Here is an 18,284-nt window from a genome sequence, read left to right as displayed (position 1 = left end):
ATTATCTCAAACGATTACTTAGGAGTTACCCACGTGTGGAGGGCCTCCTAATGTACTTTCTTCTTACCTCTCAAAAAAAAAAAATTATAAATTCTTATTATAACTATACTTCGTATTTAATAATATATAATTAAATTAATTAAGTATTTATTTAAAGTAATTTTTTTCAACGTCACCCATACGGGAACAACCGCCCCCCCAAAGCTAAAATTTTGGCTCCGCCATTGATGACATTTCACTGTACTTTAACCCACATTTAATGGCATTTTCGTAATAAAATCATCAATTATTTACGAAAATGCCATTTGATTGAAAAATTTCCAATCAATTACATTAACTCGGAAAGGCTCATCAAGATGTCTATAAATAAAGATTAGAAAAGCCAACGGAACAACAATTTGGATCATATATATTAATTTTACTCCTATCGATTCTTAATAGTGACTGTTTAGGTACTCCCTCCGTATTTATTTAAGGGATCCACTTGGCCAGACACATGTATTAAGAAGAAAAATTGAATGAATAAAATAATTAAGTAGGTGGGGATTAGGTAGACATTTTAATAAGTAAACAAGTGATGACCATGTCATTTTAAAGGGTGGGAGGTGGGGGCTTTCAGAAATTATTTGTTTAATAGGATAGTGGGTCATAAGATAAATTAGACATATTATTTAATAAGATGATGGGGTTGATAAGTTACTAAAAATGGGAAGTATATCTCTTAAATAAATACGGCCAGAAAAGACAAGTGTATCCCTTAAATAAATACGGAGGGAGTATAAGTGTATAACGCTCAAGAAAAGGGCCTCACCTCATACCGTTTAATTATCATTCAAAAAAAAAACTTTTTAATATATACCTGTATATATAATATTAAAATATTAATTTTGGGCAATCTTTTAATAAAAAGCAGTTGAACACTCTACATGAGTACAAGAGAAGCGCTACCTTACAAAAACATTTTGACGCATCATTTGCAGTAAACCCGTATTCTCAGTGTACAAGAAACTTGTGAATGTGTACTAGTACTCTAACGAAGCAAAGGTATAAATGTATAAATGTTCAGACTAAATGTTATTGTGTGCGTGAAATACAATAAAAGTAGAGAAAGACCCAATCCAGAATCCTGTCATTATCTGCTCCAAAAACAAGCAGAACTTCCATCTTCTCCTGTAAACAAACAGTATGGTAATGCCGTCACCGTCACCTGCTAGGCTTATGGAGTCTATTCGATCAACTAGTGGTGCTTTCCGGCAAGGCAGTTGATCTTTCGTTGGATCAACAGTTGATACACCATTTTGGAAGCACAATACACAAGCTGTGCCACCAATACCATCAATGACAGATTCCAGATTTCAGTTTTACATTTATAGGATCGATTTACACATTACATTTAGAAAAGCGTACATCAGTGGGCTAAAAAAACCAATTTAACTTGGATTGCACATTGTCCCCAACTTGAAATGCTACATCTTGTTGTTAAGTTTGAAGCCGATACATACGACAACATATTCACATTTCTGGATAAAGCTATCAGAAGCCAAGCCAAGCCAAGCCAAGCCAAACCAGCAGGGAGGATAATAAATGAAATGAATGCTGCTGCTGCTGCTGCTGCCGCTGCTTTCTACTCATGCTTTTCTTTCTCTATTCATGCTTTTAGCTAGCTTAGCTGCTAATCCATCTCCTTTTCCTAGGTGGCCGCTCATGTTTGACTTCAACATTTGCGGGGGTGGGGGTCTCGTTCTGAGAGGAAGGTGAAGGTTCACTCTCCAACTTCTTGATTTTAATTGCCAAAGGATCCTTCTCACTTGTCAATGGAAGCTTAAAACGTTCACTCCTCCTCTTCAATTTCTCAACTGTGTCTAGGTGCCGACCTTCCATTGGTCTTTCATCTCCATCCTTTCCTTCTGAACCTCCCCCACCATCTTTTCCCCCACCCAAAGCCAAAGCCTGATTACTTTCACCTTTCTTGGCAATCTCATCATCAACACCAACAGATGACGCAGAACCAACACCAACACCAACACCAACACTATTTTTGTTCTTGCTCATCTCCTTGATCTTCAAAGATGATGACTTTGAGTAGGCATCAAAATCCCTGTCCTTATGACTTGTCCACCGCTCTAGCTTGGACCGCCCTCTTTTTGAATCATGCTGTTCTTCATCCGAGGAAATATCCTCTCCACCTTCTCTAGGAAGATTTTGCAATGAGGTATCATGCTCACTCGTGACTCGTTCATTCCTGCTCTTCGCACCAGCCTACCAAATGCAAACCATATATTGAAAATAAAGTAGACTTCACATGGGCGTTAATATATATATCCAAATAACAAACAACACTTCTCAGTTGTGAGAAGCCAGATACAAATCTGAAGCAATGCTTTCATCACATGAACAATTGACTTCAAGCAAAAAAGCAGCCAGATGCAACTTAACGCCTGCCTCATCGAGTAGCGTATTTGGTAGTGGTATAATCAATCTACTGAGTACTCAACTGTCATATGAAACTTGATTCGACCACCTTATTTAAGCACTCGAATCCTCAGACCATTCTACCATTCAAAAAGGGGCTGCCTTGGGTTGCTTCCAGATATCAGGTATCGGGTCAGGAGTAACCCAAGAGTTTAGAATCCAATACCGGATAGTCTGATACTAGGCATTGTAAAATATAAAATCCCTCCCCTCCCCAACCAAATTGCACTATCATCAATAACGGCAGCTTGGTTTGCTTCCTGGTATCAGGTCATGAGTAGATATCCAAGAGTCTGGATCAACCATTCTCAGAATCCAATACCCAACACTAGGCGTTATAAAATAGGAAAATGAAATAGCAAGAAGAATAAATAAAGAAGCAATTTCAACAGAGACAGGTCAGAGCATGTTACTCTCCACCTGTCCAACAAGCAATGACCCAATAAATTTCTCTGGTGTGGTCAACGATCAAGTTTCATTTGCATTTTGCATCACATTACAGTAAACTCTTATTCACAATTACAACACCAAATCTATTCCCTTTAACGAGTCTAACATTAATTCCTGTCAATTTTAACTTAAACATGGTGGATTCTGCTTGTTAAAGAGTAACCAAAAATCAGGAAGTTGATATAGAACGTACCATCTCATTTGCTAAAACTTTATCTCCTTGATATCTCTTGGATTGTCCTGAACTGCTGTGGCCTTCAGATTCTCTAGCTCTTTTAACATTTTCTTTATGTTTTTTCTCATGCAATCTCTGGCTTTCTGAAACATCAACAGCACGGCTGTTTCGAGCACTAGATTTCTCCTGTCTTGATCTTTTCCCCTCGTTAGCAAATTGATTTCCACGTGCATAAGCATCCTCACTTCCTCTTGGCTCCTCTTCAATCCGCTCCCTCCTCTTAAGTTGTTCACCGTGCCTTCCATCTTTATCATGGCCCTTAAAATCCTCTCCTCCACGAGAATGGCCAACCCATGTCTTTTCGTCTACATTCCTACTGCTTTTAATAGGAGCTCTTCCATCTTCTCTCTCCCTTCTGGACAAATTTTCCTCATAAGATTGTTTAGCCCGATACCATTCATCTCTATCTCTCTCAACCCTCTCCCTCTCCCTCTGAACCCAAACTTCATCCTTAAGCCTAACCAAATGATGATCGTCCATGTTGTCTCTAATCCTTGGCTGATCTTCTCGCTTCCGCAGACTTAGAATCCCGTCCCTTTCTCGCTTTCGGCGAGAACTGCTGCTGTCTCTGTGAGAATGCAAGATGTCATCTTTCTCAACATGTTCCCTTCTAGCATGCTCATCATCCTTCCTTCTCTTACTGTGATGATCATCCAAGATCTCGTGTCGACTCTTTGAAACATCATCCTTCTCCCTGTAACGTAATCCTACATCTTTGTCATGATAACCTCTCCAAATGCCATTATCTAAAACTTTTCGTGAATGAAGATACTCATCTTTGTCACTCCTATCCACTTCCCTGACCTTACCCCTACGTCTAGATACCATTTCATCAACACGCTCCTGCTTCCTAGCATCTTCAGTCCTTATCCTCCGTCCATGTGGATCTTCATCTCGTCGTAGCCAGCCAGCTTCATTGTAATCCCTCTCTTTCCTCCGGTCACTACTTTCTGATTTCGCGTGGAAATGGTTGGTCGCATGAGGATCCCAATCTCGATGAGAATAAAATTCCTCTCTTCCTTTCGCTAACATGTAATTTCTTTCTATCTCGCGGTCTTTTCTCCGCAAATCATGTCCACCTTCACCATGATTCCTCTTGACGTCACCAAGGTGGGTGGAACGCCCATTCTGCACTACTTCCTCATCAACACCCTCGCGCCACTTTTGATGATCTCGGCTGCTTCCAGTTGCCTTACTGTTGTCACTACTTCTAGAGGCCTTAACGTCACCCCCTTCATCAACTTCATTAGCTGGTGGCTCGACTGGAGAATTTAGCTTTTGTTGTACCGTGTGATGAAGGATATGTTTTTCCTTTGAAGTACTAGAAGCAACCACATTAGCATCTTCTTTACTTTTTCCAGACTCCATACCAGCTGTAACATCTTCAGCTTCAGCGGCTTTCCTTTCCAAACTACCTTCCCGAGCATCTTCTATAGGAGCAGCAGAGGATGACTCAGGACTATGCTTACCTTCCATGCTCCCAATAGAATTTTCCCTTTCATAATCAAGGGATCTTCTATCCAATGCACTCTCACCTGAAGACATATGGGGAGATCTCTCACGTGCCTTTTCCTTGGTCCATCTGAAGAGAAATATATAAAACCAGTTACACCAACAAAGGATTAGTTCAAAGTAGAATTAAAAACATAATTATTTCAAGGTTCTGTTGAAGAGTCTCTTTGACTCTAAACAACATCAGGAGTAAGATAGAAGGCCTCGAATGTCGTCTAGTGGTTCAAAATATCTATCGCTCAAGGAGGCAATAACGATTTGAGTAATCATTTAACTCCCCCCCCCCCCCCCCCCCCCCCCAAGCCTTCTAGTATCAGTTGAAGAGACATAACGTCATTACAAGTCATGGATATATTAAGACAAGTATCGAACATGAGAGTGTTAAAGAAGGACCTATATAATAAATGTTAACCTATGTTACTCAGACTTAAGTACTCATGTCCGACACAGGCAGTGGTGGAGCCATGCTTGGGCATCCCATACCCAAATAAAAAAACGAGAAAGTAAAAAACGTTTATAATAAACAGCATGCGAAGTAGGACAAAAAATGTTTATTAGTTCATTGGTAAATTCGGTTCGCTTAAATCCCCCCTACACCATAACATGTCCTGGGTTCGACTCACATACCTGCAGCACCTTTTTTCCTCCTCTGTTTACGCCTTGCTCGATTCCCCATGCCTGCAAACACCCCACCCCCACCCTTTTTCTTTCCTAATTCGCTATTTATGTCTTGGTACCGATACCCGCACTAGATACTGCATCCCCTTTTTTATTCCTTCTGTACTTCATTTAAATTTTTTAAAAACCCCTTACTCACGTAGTTTTTATTTACATAACTCAAAAATCGAAACCGATGTTTTGAAAAGAAGTATATTTGTGCAGCAAAAACAAAACTAAGTGAATATGTTTGACTGTAAACTCTTTTTGTTTCTCAGCAAAGACCTTCTTATAGTACACCTTTTGTCACAAAGGACCTCTTATAGCATTTTCGTTGTTGTGAGGGAGGACCTTTTGCAGGATTTCCACCATTGAACCCAATTCTCCAACATTGACTTGCAAAGCACGGTACATCGTTAAAACCCCAAATTCTCAACTTTTCCGGTGTTCCCACCTCCTTTTTTTCATATCCTCTCTCATTCCGCTTCTATGTCCTCAGCTCCGACCACCGGTTAAACTATATAAACCTCCCCTGTTTATTGAGACACTTCATGTGACTATGGTGTAGATGATGGCATGGGTAAGAAAATAAAGAGATCAAGAGTGAATGTCAAGAAAAAGTTGCTGCTCCCAAAATTATCAACAATGAGTAAGATTATTGTGTCGACGATTCTCGTATGTGTCTTTGAGTATAATCGTAATGTAACTTGATTGTGTTATCATTTACTGGAGCTAGGTATATTGAAAAGGAAGATGTCTTACATTTCATGATGGTTTTATTGAAAAGAAGATGTAAGAGCCGGCCTTAGAGAAGTGGGTTGTAAGATTCTGAACCTGAAGCTCTTTTTTTTGTTCAATAAACACTCTGCTGTAAGCACTTGTAGGGTTTTGAATAAGTAGTGCAGACACTTTATACATTATACATTCTGGTCGGAGGTTAATGCTTACTTGGAGCGCAAATCACTACAAAAAACAGCAGTTGACACGTTTTCTATCTTAGCTTTGTGGCGAATGAGCTTTGCGGTGGTCGTGAAAGGCTTATGGCCAGTGCGGTCAAATGGTGCGGGTTAACTGGGATACGTGGCAGAGTTGCACAGAATAGGGCCAGAGTCGAGGAAATAGAAAGGAAATGGGAGAGGAAGGGAAGAAAAGGAAGGAAACGCTGGAAAATATCGAGAATTTGGGGCGTTTAGCAAGTCAGCGACAGAGAATTGGGGTCACTGGTAGGAATACGGCAAAAGGTCTTTCCTCACAACCAAAATGCTATAAAAGGTTCTTTTCTGCCACCTGCTTTCTAAAAGGTCGTGTGTGACAAAATGTCCACTATTTTTAACAAATTTTCCTTTTTTTTTTTTTACAAATATATACTACGTAATATGTATATACTAAGTACTCCCTCCGTTCCAGAAAGTTCTTCCCGTATCCCGAATTGGTGTTTCGTTTTGTTCTTTCCATTTGGAATCTATTCCATTCATAGCAAATAAATCTCCCAAAACTATCCTCGTCCTAAAATTCTAATTCTAACTTTATCCCACATTAATTCCCCCCTAAGGCCCTAACCTACCCCAATTGCATTTTGTTATTCATTTTTGTTTACTTGTATTCTTTTTTTTAATACTTTCTGGCACCTTCAATTAATGCCAAAGTACAATTATTTTTATACTTTCTCTATCCCCCCAATTAGAAGTTCTTAAATGGACTTTGTTCATACTAAATTTATTGTAGGCCATGTCCGCAAAGAAAGTGAACAACTTGTTTCTAATTTATTTTGGCATGTTTTTAGGGCTATTATGAAAAATTATCAAATTGGTATCGTTAGTGCAAGTGTTTGAATAATGTGATTTCAAGTCAAGGCTTCTTAAAAAAGAACAAGGTTACTTTGATTCAAAAAATGGTTACTATATCTAAGATAATGAGTGTTTAATTTATTTTAGTCACTATGTGAACAATAAAGGTCACTATGTATGTAAAATGATTCTGAAAGGATATTGTTGTTTTGGGTCCACACTAATCCCAGGTCCACGCAAGAATAGCCCTCCTTCAATTAATGCAAAAGTACAATCTTTTGTTTTTTAATAATTTCTCTTTTTGCAATCATTGTAAGATTCATATTTTCTTAATTCCCTCCCCAGTTCCAAATGAGAAGAACGTTATGGAACGGATGGAGTACTTATATGTAATCGCCAATTGTAATTTGGATAAAAGTAGTGCATTTTATTATATTTTACTAAAGGTAATCACTTAATTGTCTTGCGGTTTAATATATTAGGATCCGACTTTAGGTTATAACAAGTTACAGGTTTATTAAATAATACTAACTAAAATTGAGGGGACAATTACGAGCTTTCGAAATAGTGTAATGAAAGGGCGCCCTGAATCCTGCATCTGTCACGGGACACATATATCTTTCCAAGAGCTCGGTTATTTTGTGAAAATTGTTCATGATTTTGGCCAAAAACAAAGTGTCGAATTGTCCTACCAATGTTGGTGTGTCGAGGATCCAACATGGTACTTTCGGTGAAATGAAGACTTCTGGTATGATATGAAGACTTCCGCCCTTATGGGGCCATTTAAGGTCCTTGGAAAAAGACTAGATCACATGTCTTTCCAACTGAAATGCCTAATCAAAGCAAGGGGAAACCAACACTAAATTCACAATAGGAGATGATATATATACAAAGGAGCCCTCCCCCGCCCCTCTCTCTTTACCACAAGATAGCAAAGCATACTGACAGGCGACGGGGAAATGATACAGCAATGTAAGGCCCGGTATGGTTTTGTATAAACCTCAGTAATTAGGACGTGAAAATTGCTGATAGACACAAGTGGTTGACCATCTATTGTAACAGAAACAGCCATGACGACAGATGGAAAAGAAGAGAAAATGCATGATTACGGAATACTACTAATGTAATAACATCTGATAGATACCTCTCTTCGTATGGGGAGCCAACATTTTCAGAAGAAGCATGGCCTCTTGAACCAGGGCGGTGGTCACTTGGAGTTCTTTGAGGTGAAGACCCGTCCACTTCCTCTTCTATATCAGCAGCATGAGAGTTCTTGATAGGAGACTTTTTTCGAGAACCATCCTCCTTATCAACATCATAGTCCCGTGCATAATTGTCAAAGTATTCATCCCCGCACTGAGCACCATCCTCATCAACTACATCTACCTGGTCCTCCTCTCTTTCAGAATCATTATCTGGATGCTCTCCGGCATCATTACCAGCGGATTCATTATCAACAGAATCCTGCAAGACAATCTGTTTGGCCAAGCCCAATTTCATCAACACTGACCATGCAGTGCTGAATACAAGTAAAACGTTCAAAAATGAAGATACAGGTAAAAGGAACCCACGATAGGGATATTTACCTCAATAACTGCATCTGAGTCACGAACACGTGGTGGCCGGGTATCAACAGAGGGCATGCGCTCTCCGCAGCCAGTTTCCACCTGTATGGCTCTGCCAGTCGGCTGAGAGGAGAAAGGGGATAACTACTAAGCACATCTATGTAGCCCATGGAAACTGAAACGGGAAAATAGCAGAACATACCAATGGCGGCCGCACACGAGCAGATCCTTTAGCTAGGTCACCTAGTACACCATCAACTTTTACAGTATCCACATTTTCAGCTGAGTCGTGAATACCAGCTGCTGCTGCGAGTTCTGGGGGCATATCAGGATCATACTCCTGATTTAAACAACAAAGAATACATAAGCGCCCTATTTACATCATAAACAGCAAATACATTCCAAGTTTAAGCAAAGGTTACCTGTTCTGTACGAACACTCTCGTATACACGAATTTTGCTTTGCATAGTAGACTCCAAGCGCAGTTGTTCCTGGAGACACAACAACCAATTTAACAACAAACCCTCCTTTTAACCACTACAGTCTTAGCCTATATGATATTGGATCAAAAACTATATTTATCTCATGCTTCTTAATTACAGCTGAACTTTTGGGTTGAATTTGCTATACAAGTTTTAGAAGAATCGTCCGAAAAAAACAAAAAAATTAAGAAGAAAAAAAGAAAGAGTAAGAGCCAAGAACAAGATTCACCCACCAGCTGCTTGCAATATTCTTTCCAACTCTCTTCATTCAAGCCAAAATTGAAAAAATCTGATATATCTACACCAGGATACTTCCAAGGTTTTTCCTCAAAGCCATCAATGTCAACATCAAAGATAGTCCTGTAGAAACATCAAAACGTTAGCAAACGGTACAAAAAAGAATTAGATCAAAAGTCATACAGTTTTTGTTGATTAATATTATCAGTTAAGATTTCTATGAACATCGCCATATCATCAGTTTTAAGGACGATATCAAGCCAAAATCAATAACAGAAGTCGATACTCAGCAGTCAGCATGCACTTTCTCAAAGGGTTGATAAAAAGAAGAAAAACATACGGAGTAGCAAGTATTTGTGACATAAAGCCAGAAAGAGGGTGTGATCCATTTGCAAAACAAGGTCTAAGAAGGAAAAACAAGCCATCGACCTCCAGAAGGCACTAAGCTTAGAAGACAAAAAGAATTACAAGTAACCATTCCTTCAAGGTAAAGTATCACTCATAACTCATAAGCCATGGTTGTATCTAAACTATCAATGCAAACGATGGTGCTGTCAAAGAGTCTGATTCCAACTAACAAAAGCATCGCAAAATTATAGCATATTAGCGGTAAGGCATGCTCTAACTTCTTCCTCGTTGCCTTTTTGCTGCAGCTGTTATTAAAAAGGCTGGTTCTTGGCCATGAGCAAGTCATAAGCAGAAACCATTAATTTTACCATAAGAGTGCAGGTATATTAGCTGTTGTCTATCACAAATTCCACAAGCCAGAAATTCCGAGGCATCGCAGATTATTAGCAGTAAAACACTAAACATTAAATCACCTGACCCTTCTACCGTTACAAGTTCAAAATTTCCAAAAAAAACATGGAGTTGTGACAAGGAACAATTGAACAGAGCTTCAGTCTCTAAACTTACTATCTACTCGATTCCCTTGGTAATTTCAGCAGGTATACCTAGGGGTAGCTTGCATTTACAAGTCAATACACAGAATTGCAGAACCAAAGCAATGATAGCATAATCATACCGTACTTATACTCCCTCTGTCCTACTCCCTAGTTTATTTGACACTTGGGATTGACAAGAGATTAAGAACAAAAGAGAACACAACATTAAACGTGGATGGACTGACGGAGAGAGAGAGAGAGTTGTAGAAGTGCGAATAAAAATACAGCACAGCTGTCGAGATTTAAGTGTGAGGAAAATTCAGTAGACAGAGGGAGGAAGAAACAAAAAGGTTACAGCAATGAGCGTCATCAACTCCAGCTCAAAGCAAGAAACCTTTTTTAACAGACAACAAGAGAGCGTGAACATATAGCACTGCCTGAACAAGGAAATTTTATCTTTATTATTTCCCCCCTGCCTCCAAAATGGATTGAACAGCGAAAAGAAAGAACATACTGAAGTTTCAGCCACCTTCTTGATGGCTAAGTCACTACTTTCAATTGGGGATTGTCATACAGTTCTATCCACAATTAGGATCTCACAGCCAAACAATACAGTACCCTGAGCCCGTGACTACCATGAAGTTAAACTACAAAAAAATTCCTCCGAAGGGCTTAGAGGTTGAGCCAAAGCACAGGTAAGGAAAATGAAACTACTTTGCACAGTGGATCATACAGAAACAAGCACTCGTATATATGAAGCACAATTTGCTTTAGGGCATGCTTGGATTGAGGGTAATGTATTAAAGGGGTAATAAAAGTCAAACTAAGGTAATTGAAGGTGATGATGAGGGGATGAAGTGGTAGCAAAGGGAACAAGCTAGTGTTGGCAAGAAGAAAATAAAAGGGAAGGGGGAACAAATACCCTCATCATGGGGGGAATAGTTACCCACCATCCACTAGGGTGATTATTACCCTCATTTGGGGGGTAATTACTTCTCCCCTTCTCCTCACAACACCACCACTACCACAACTTCTCATCACAATACCACCACACCACCCTCTTTGCAACCACCTCAATTCACCTTCATTGTCCTTTTATTATGGTGGTTTGACTTTTATTACCCCCATAATCCATTACACTCAATCCAAGCGTGCCCTTAGTGTGATACTGAACTCTTCAGCCAAGCAATCAAATATAGATTATAAAAGAAAACAGCGGGGCTAATTGAATACCACATAAAGGAAGCTTCATTCAGCTCCAGTAGAGACTCTGAAGGCTGAAGAGATGTAATGTAGCAGAAAGGAATATGTTCAATTTTTTCGGAATGTTCAAGACATGCAGTAAAAGTTTAAATCTCTGAGGATATATTTATCGGGCCCACCAATAGACCAGAAAAGAAATAATGATCTGGACATCAAATTTAGTATCTACTTTCTTAATTTGTTCTTCCTTTCTGTTCGCTTCCCAATCTAAATTACGCATCTGGCTGATCTCATATGAAGGACTCTGTATATAAAGTCACATTTTCCAAAATTTATTTCCAAATCAGACAAGGAAATACAGAAGCGGCAATACAAAATAAAATAACATGTACTCCTCTCTCTGAGAAAACCACCACCACACCCTTGTCAACAAAACCAGTTCTTCCTTTTCCATATCTCTATCCCCAACATCTCACACCTCTCTCCAGTCTCCACCAACAAATGTGACACAGCCTTCTCCCGATTTTTTTCCCCTCATAATCCTCCAACACCAATAAAATGGCCCCACCGCCGCAAGGTCAAGCACCACCTTTCTTCTAGGTCTTTGCCACCTTTTTCTTAAATATTTCGACAATAGAAACTCTGCCGACGCCAGCGAAGCAATTAAAAATTTGACTCCATCTTTAAAGTCACGTTTAAGAATTCAGTGAACAAATTTAGATCTAAGTTTTCTTTATTTGTACCTTAGATTAAAGTTTAGTTCTTTTTAAAAAATATATTTTATTATAAAGTTTGGATCTATTTTTTTTTATCTAGCTCAAGATCTATTTATGTACATTTAGTTGTGTTTTCTTTTAGTAATCTGGTGAAACGGAAACACACCTTCTTTCCTTCTTTCCTTCATTCCTCCCATGAGTCTCATCGTTTTGTTGGTTTATTTTTCACGGTGATGGTGATGGGAGTGATAAAAGTGATGGTGGTGGTGGACACGGTGGATTTGTTGTGGACTTGTGGTGAAGGACCTGGGGGGCGTGACATTAGAATGATTGTGCTTAAGCTAAAAATGGAACACTGATTGCTTAGCTTAACACAAGCAAAAAGAAATCCTACATCCCGCCCCCGATTTTACTTCTCCTCCAGAAGAAAAGTTTTTGAAGTAAAACAAAAATGTCTAGTTGCTGAAAGATAAAAGTTAACTACTCCCTCCGTCCCGAATTACTTGCCCGCTTTCCTTATAAAGCTGTCCCAATTTACTTGCCCCGTTTCTATAAATGGGATGAATTTATTAATTTTATATAAATTTCTCTCACTTAAAGGATCCACTTGTATTACTACTTTCTAAAAAGGTTTGACACATTTCCCACTAATTATATTAAAAAAATTCCCCACTGTCAACTACCACCTAATTAAATATAAAGTCGATTATATTACCTAAAAACTTGTACAGTCAAAGCAGGGCGAGTAATTCGGGACGGAGGGAGTATTACTTCCTAATTAAATATGAAGTCTATTATATTGCCTAAAAGTCTAAAACATTGTACCAGTCAAAGTAGGGCGAGTAATTCGGGACGGAGGGAGTAAAACACTAATACACCCTCCATCCTTTTCTGATAGCTCTATTTGACTTTTCACTATCTCCAAGATGCAGCTTAAAACGTAAATACCTACAATTCTACATGCGTAAAAAACTAAAAAGTTGATATTCTAAAAATATGAATTGAATCGAATCTAACAAGACCCCCACATGACTATATTATTTCTTATAGATTAATGAGAATTCATTCAAGTTTGACCCAAAATATAGCAATGGGGCATTTAGGGGCGGAGGAGTAATGAATAGAAGTAGAGTTCGCAATGTGGTAAAATAAGAGATTGGTGGACAGAAAATATCCGTATTTGTAAGCCTAGGTTAGGGACAGTAATTATAAATGTCGTTTCCTGAAGATTTCTTACAGTACCCTAAAAATAATCTACAATGAAGTTTCCTCTGCAACAAAGAAAATGTGGAGCCAAGAATCAGAAAGTTATGCATCAATGACAGTATAGAGAGGGTTCATAACAAATATAAACAAAATGAAAAAAAATTGATTTAAGCGAGACACGATGAATACTAAAGAGTTTTCAGTATGTCTATTCACAAATTACCAGAACACACATGAATTCACCACTGAATAAGAAAAAAGATATAATACCTCCGTTTCACAATACATGAAACATTTCTCATTTCGGCACTATTTATCAACCAACTTCGACAATCTTTGGTTTACCATTATGTAAGAAAAAACATAGTCAAGTGACATCTTGTTAAATTTGTATCAATGCGAGGTTTCCAAATATCGACTTTTTATTGTTTTACGTATACGCAATTAGAGATATTAATGTCCAAAGAAGCGTGTTGGAGTACGTGAAAAAAGTGTTGCATGTATTGTGAAATGGAGGTAGTATAATGGAAACCATTCAGCGCCACAAAGATGCAAATGGTCTCCTGACAAAGTAAACCTGGTCTTTCTTCCTAAATAAGGTAAGAATACATACGAAGTAACATACAAGCCTAGCAAAGGAAGAAGGACCATGCATTCATACTGTTGAGAACAGCCAAAAATTCTCAACAATAGGCTGCTAAAGAAAACAACAGATAAAGAAAAATGGATTACAAAAAGTAACCCAACAAAATATCATCCAGTGACACAAAAAAGAACCAAGACAGATGCATATACTTACTTGTGGGAAGGAAGAGTGAATTCCAAACCACGTCCAGGCACATTGCTGCCCCAAAAGCCAGGATGAAAACCTTTCTGCATCGGAGGACCTTTCAGACCAGATGGCCTCCAATCACCCCTTCCACGACCAGCCATGGTGCTTATGTTGACTGGGGGACGAACTTGACCAGGTGCTCCACCAGAACCAACAGGAGGTCCTGCAGGCAGAGGTGCTGCACCAGGTCTTATATACTGCAAAACAACAGGATGGCATATTTAGTTGTACACATGAAGACATGCCAACACAAATGAGAGTGACTAGCAGCAGACGACAATTATCATATCACCTATGTCCCCTTCTTTGGAAAAAAAAAGGAGAGATAAGTTACAACGAATTTTGAAAACACAAATAGAGAATACATAGGCGTAAGATATATGAATGACGCAAATATAAACTAGAGAACATAGGACGATCAGCAAGCAAACACACAGCTAAGAATGAAAAAACCTTGCTTTAAAATCAAAATACATAAAGTAGATCATGCAGAGAGACGCGACTTATAAAAGGATCAGACAAATACACAAGCACTTATCAGATGACAAAATTCAATACCCAGTCAAGTCCAGAGACATAAATCTTAATATGAACACGAAGTCTGAACAGAACCGAGGGAGCTTGCTAATACTATCTTTAGGAAAACTATGACTTGGAACCAAATTTTCCTTAAAGGTCAGTTCTTGACTTGCTCTCAGGTTCCGAACAAATTAGCACCAAGGTTTTATGAGCAGGAGAGTTGTCAGCATTACCCCCCAATCGCATATCATGGTCACATGTACTTTTAAAAACAGTGGCTTTTCAAAGTATCAAGTGTATTTTTCCCCTCAAAACATACAACTGCCACAGTAGCCTTATTTCCTTGTCCACAATACTACAGGATTCATTGTCAAAAGGGATTTCAGAAAAACAGAACGGAAATATTTTTCTCAACATGCACCATGTGCTTCTTAAAGAATCTTTTAGGAACAGTATTTACCAGAATCTTTCCCTTGAGTTTAAATATTGGCAACTTTTCTGGATCAACCACAAATTTCAAGGACTTGCTTAAGATTGTTCTCTTCACCTTAAATAAGCCATTCGTTCTGATTGAACTTTGATTGTATTTTTATGTTATTTCATAAGGAAAAAAAACACATGCATTCGTGTAGATTTGTCTCAATATGAATTTTCCAAATATCTAATTTTCATAAATTTTACTAATACAGAGTTGAAGAGATGTCTAGTCTAATCTATTCTGACAAGAACAAATAATAAGTTCCTAGAAAGGCTGAAATAAGGTGAACAGAAGATAGCTCTATATCCAATTAATTTTTGTGATAATCTTCTGACCAGCAATAGAAAGGACAAAAGGATATAAAGTTTCATAAGTGATAGGTGAACAAGAGTTCATCCAGTCAGTACTGGAGTCAGATTGCATTTCATGGCATAATCGAAAACTGAGACGGAAAATTGAACTATGCAGCAAGGCAGACCAAACACAGGTAAGTAGAACTCTTGGAAAATCGGTCATTGGCAATGTCCTGGAAAAGATTATTTACAAGGCCGTCATGATCAACAACAAGGATCTTATTGGTTGAACAGAGCCTAAAACCTCAGCACTTTATACATAAAGGAAAAACATCAAGCACGGAATTGTTGTTTGAGGAGTAGCATATAGTAATACAAAGACGTTGGAAAGAGTCGTCAACTTCACACTCGTCAAAGGAAATTGGTGGTAATTTTATATCAGTGAACATAGATACAAGAAGTAATAATCTCAATCTCGATCTCGATCTCATAAAGGCATAACACTATACAATGAATAGAATTACAATAGAATGTGATTGTGACAAAAGCCCCATGTAGACTGACCTTAAACTGAGAATGAAAAGGGTGATACCCAAAATTGCTATAACCAATTTTCGGGGCAGTTTGGAGTCCTGTATTTGGTTTGGCAGAATCAGTGGTATCTTTGGCATCAGCAGATTGAGCAGCCTCGTCTCCCCAATCTTGGTCCTCCAAAGGCTGAAGAGCTCCAGCAGCATCGTCATCTGCCACAATGACAAGTGGTTCACCGTCTTCATCCTCATCGTCAATCATCCCATTTGCATCCATACCAATAGGAGCATGGTGGTGGGTTTCATTCAATACAATTTGCAAATCATCCTCGCTATCACTGTCACTATCCCACTCATCACCGGCAGCAGCTACAGATAATTCTTCTGTTTTGGGAGCAGAAGCAAGAGTGTTATTATTCAACCCCGGTATCACGGGTAATTCTTCTTCTTCTTCTTCATTCCCAAACGCGTCTTCTGCTTCTTCTTTATGTTGTTCCTTCACCGGTAAATTCAAATCGGTGTTATGCAAAACCCTAGTTCCGGCGGCGGATGCCCAAATTTTGAAATCCCCTTCACCCGTTTCCTCATCGGAGTTTTCAATACGCTTCACCGAATTCGACAAGATAGAATCTTTGTTTTTAACAGCATCAAGCTTTTCCCTTTGGAAGCTCGGCGTCGAAAATTTTGAATTGGGGATATCATCTGTATCTTCTGATTGAAGATTGAGATCAATTGGGCGATAGGTAGGTAGAACGGCGGGAGGTGGTGGTTGTGAGGAAGAAGTCGCCGCAGTCGCAGCCGCAACTGCAACCGCCGGGGATAGTGATGACGATGATGAAGGAAAGGAAGTGAGGACGTCTGTGTAGAGATCTCCGAACTCATCGTCATCCTCCATCGTTTGTATTGAGGTTAAAATGGAAAAAGAAAGATTATTGCATAAGATTTACTCCGTATTATTGAAAAAGGAGGGAAAGGGTTCTTCAGGGGTTGGAGAAGGACGAGAGAGGAAGAACGAAGAAGAAGCCTCACTGCATCTTTAGGCTTTAACCCACAACACCAATTCTGAGTTTCTTGTTTCTTGTTTATTTGGGCCCAATTTTTACCTCTCTTTGCAGTTTGCACCAATCAATTATCAACTCACATACGCTTAGCCCCTACGAATGATGTCTTGAGATTGAGGGTCTGTGTATAATAGGTCTCAGGTTCGAATCCCCCTCCCCTATTTGTAATTTATATTGCCCTTGTGGCTCATTCGCACCAAAAAAAAAAAACATACGCTTAGCCCCTTTTTCTCAAAAATTACACAACCATTAGCTTATACGGAGTACTCCCATAGTATATTTAGCAAGTTTCATATGAACGTCTATAAAACTTGTTACAAAATTGAATTGTAAAAACAATTTTGAGAAGAGATATCTTTCAATATCATTGTTTTAAAACTTTTCTAACTTGACCTGGAACAAATAAGACTATAGCATTGGATGATCATGAGACCACTGTCCAATAAATAATTCTTGTTTTTTCAATCATGACAACGTAAGAAGTAAATTTAGCTTGCCAATATTTTGAATCAATATCATGACTTTATAATTCCTCTGTTCATAAATACTAGCAACGTTTGATATTTTTATACTATTCATATAATCCACTTTGACTATTGTTGGTGATTTATCTATTACTATATACTAAAAGAGACCCCAAGAATGACACGTGTCAATTCCTGGTGCGATTTTTTCCCGCCAAAAACCACTTTCCCTAAAAAGTGTATCTGTTTTATTTTATTTTTATTCTTTACCTTTTCTTATAAATGATTTATGTATGAAAACAAAATTTAGTTTATAAATTAGGGAAATAATAGATACGACGCAATAGTAATTATTCTAAGTCGGCAATATTTTAGTCAAATCTCTATATTAATAATGGAAAATATATATCACTGAATATTTTGGTCAAATTACCATATTACTCCGTAACATTTTAAATATGCATATTAGATGAATATATTTAAACGAGTATGCTAAAATAATATAACTATGCAATAGTTTGGGAGATATTCAGTTAAATATTTTGTGAAAAAAAATATCAAAATCCGTGCGTGCACGGGATCTAATTCATCTCAAAATACGTATTTTCAAAATATCAAATTTTTATAATTTTTGCTTAAAGAGAATTTAAGATATTGACGATTTAAATTGTGCATTGGCATGCGTGAAAGTGACAAATGTT

General features: G+C 38.3%; 1 protein-coding gene across 1 annotated transcript; it reads right to left on the bottom strand.

The window, feature by feature from the left end:
• Positions 1 to 1,031: 1,031 nt before the first annotated feature.
• On the bottom strand, positions 1,032 to 17,134 carry LOC110776688 (FIP1[V]-like protein). The gene is made up of 9 exons (XM_021981236.2): positions 16,093 to 17,134; positions 14,206 to 14,435; positions 9,394 to 9,520; positions 9,101 to 9,169; positions 8,881 to 9,018; positions 8,700 to 8,801; positions 8,258 to 8,589; positions 3,116 to 4,739; positions 1,032 to 2,259 (listed from the first exon to the last, which is right to left on the bottom strand). Exons 1-9 carry the CDS (start codon positions 16,951 to 16,953, stop codon positions 1,666 to 1,668), a joined length of 4,077 nt encoding a protein of 1,358 aa, XP_021836928.1. The 5' UTR covers positions 16,954 to 17,134; the 3' UTR covers positions 1,032 to 1,665.
• Between the last annotated feature and the right edge of the window lie 1,150 nt (positions 17,135 to 18,284).

The sequence above is a fragment of the Spinacia oleracea genome, chromosome 2, assembly GCF_020520425.1.
Source record: "Spinacia oleracea cultivar Varoflay chromosome 2, BTI_SOV_V1, whole genome shotgun sequence".
NCBI lineage: Eukaryota > Viridiplantae > Streptophyta > Magnoliopsida > Caryophyllales > Amaranthaceae > Spinacia > Spinacia oleracea.
This window is presented reverse-complemented; position numbering and strand designations above follow the sequence as displayed.

Bases quoted from the DNA above. Each gene is read 5' to 3' on its own strand.
- LOC110776688 (XM_021981236.2), bottom strand. From the start codon at position 16,953: ATGGAGGATGACGATGAGTTCGGAGATCTCTACACAGACGTCCTCACT. The intron at 9,170-9,393 runs GTGGGTGAATCT...TTGTGTCTCCAG, and splicing joins AAGAATATTGCAAGCAGCTG to GAACAACTGCGCTTGGAGTC. The intron at 4,740-8,257 runs GTATCTATCAGA...ATTTCTCTTCAG, and splicing joins GGCTCCCCATACGAAGAGAG to ATGGACCAAGGAAAAGGCAC.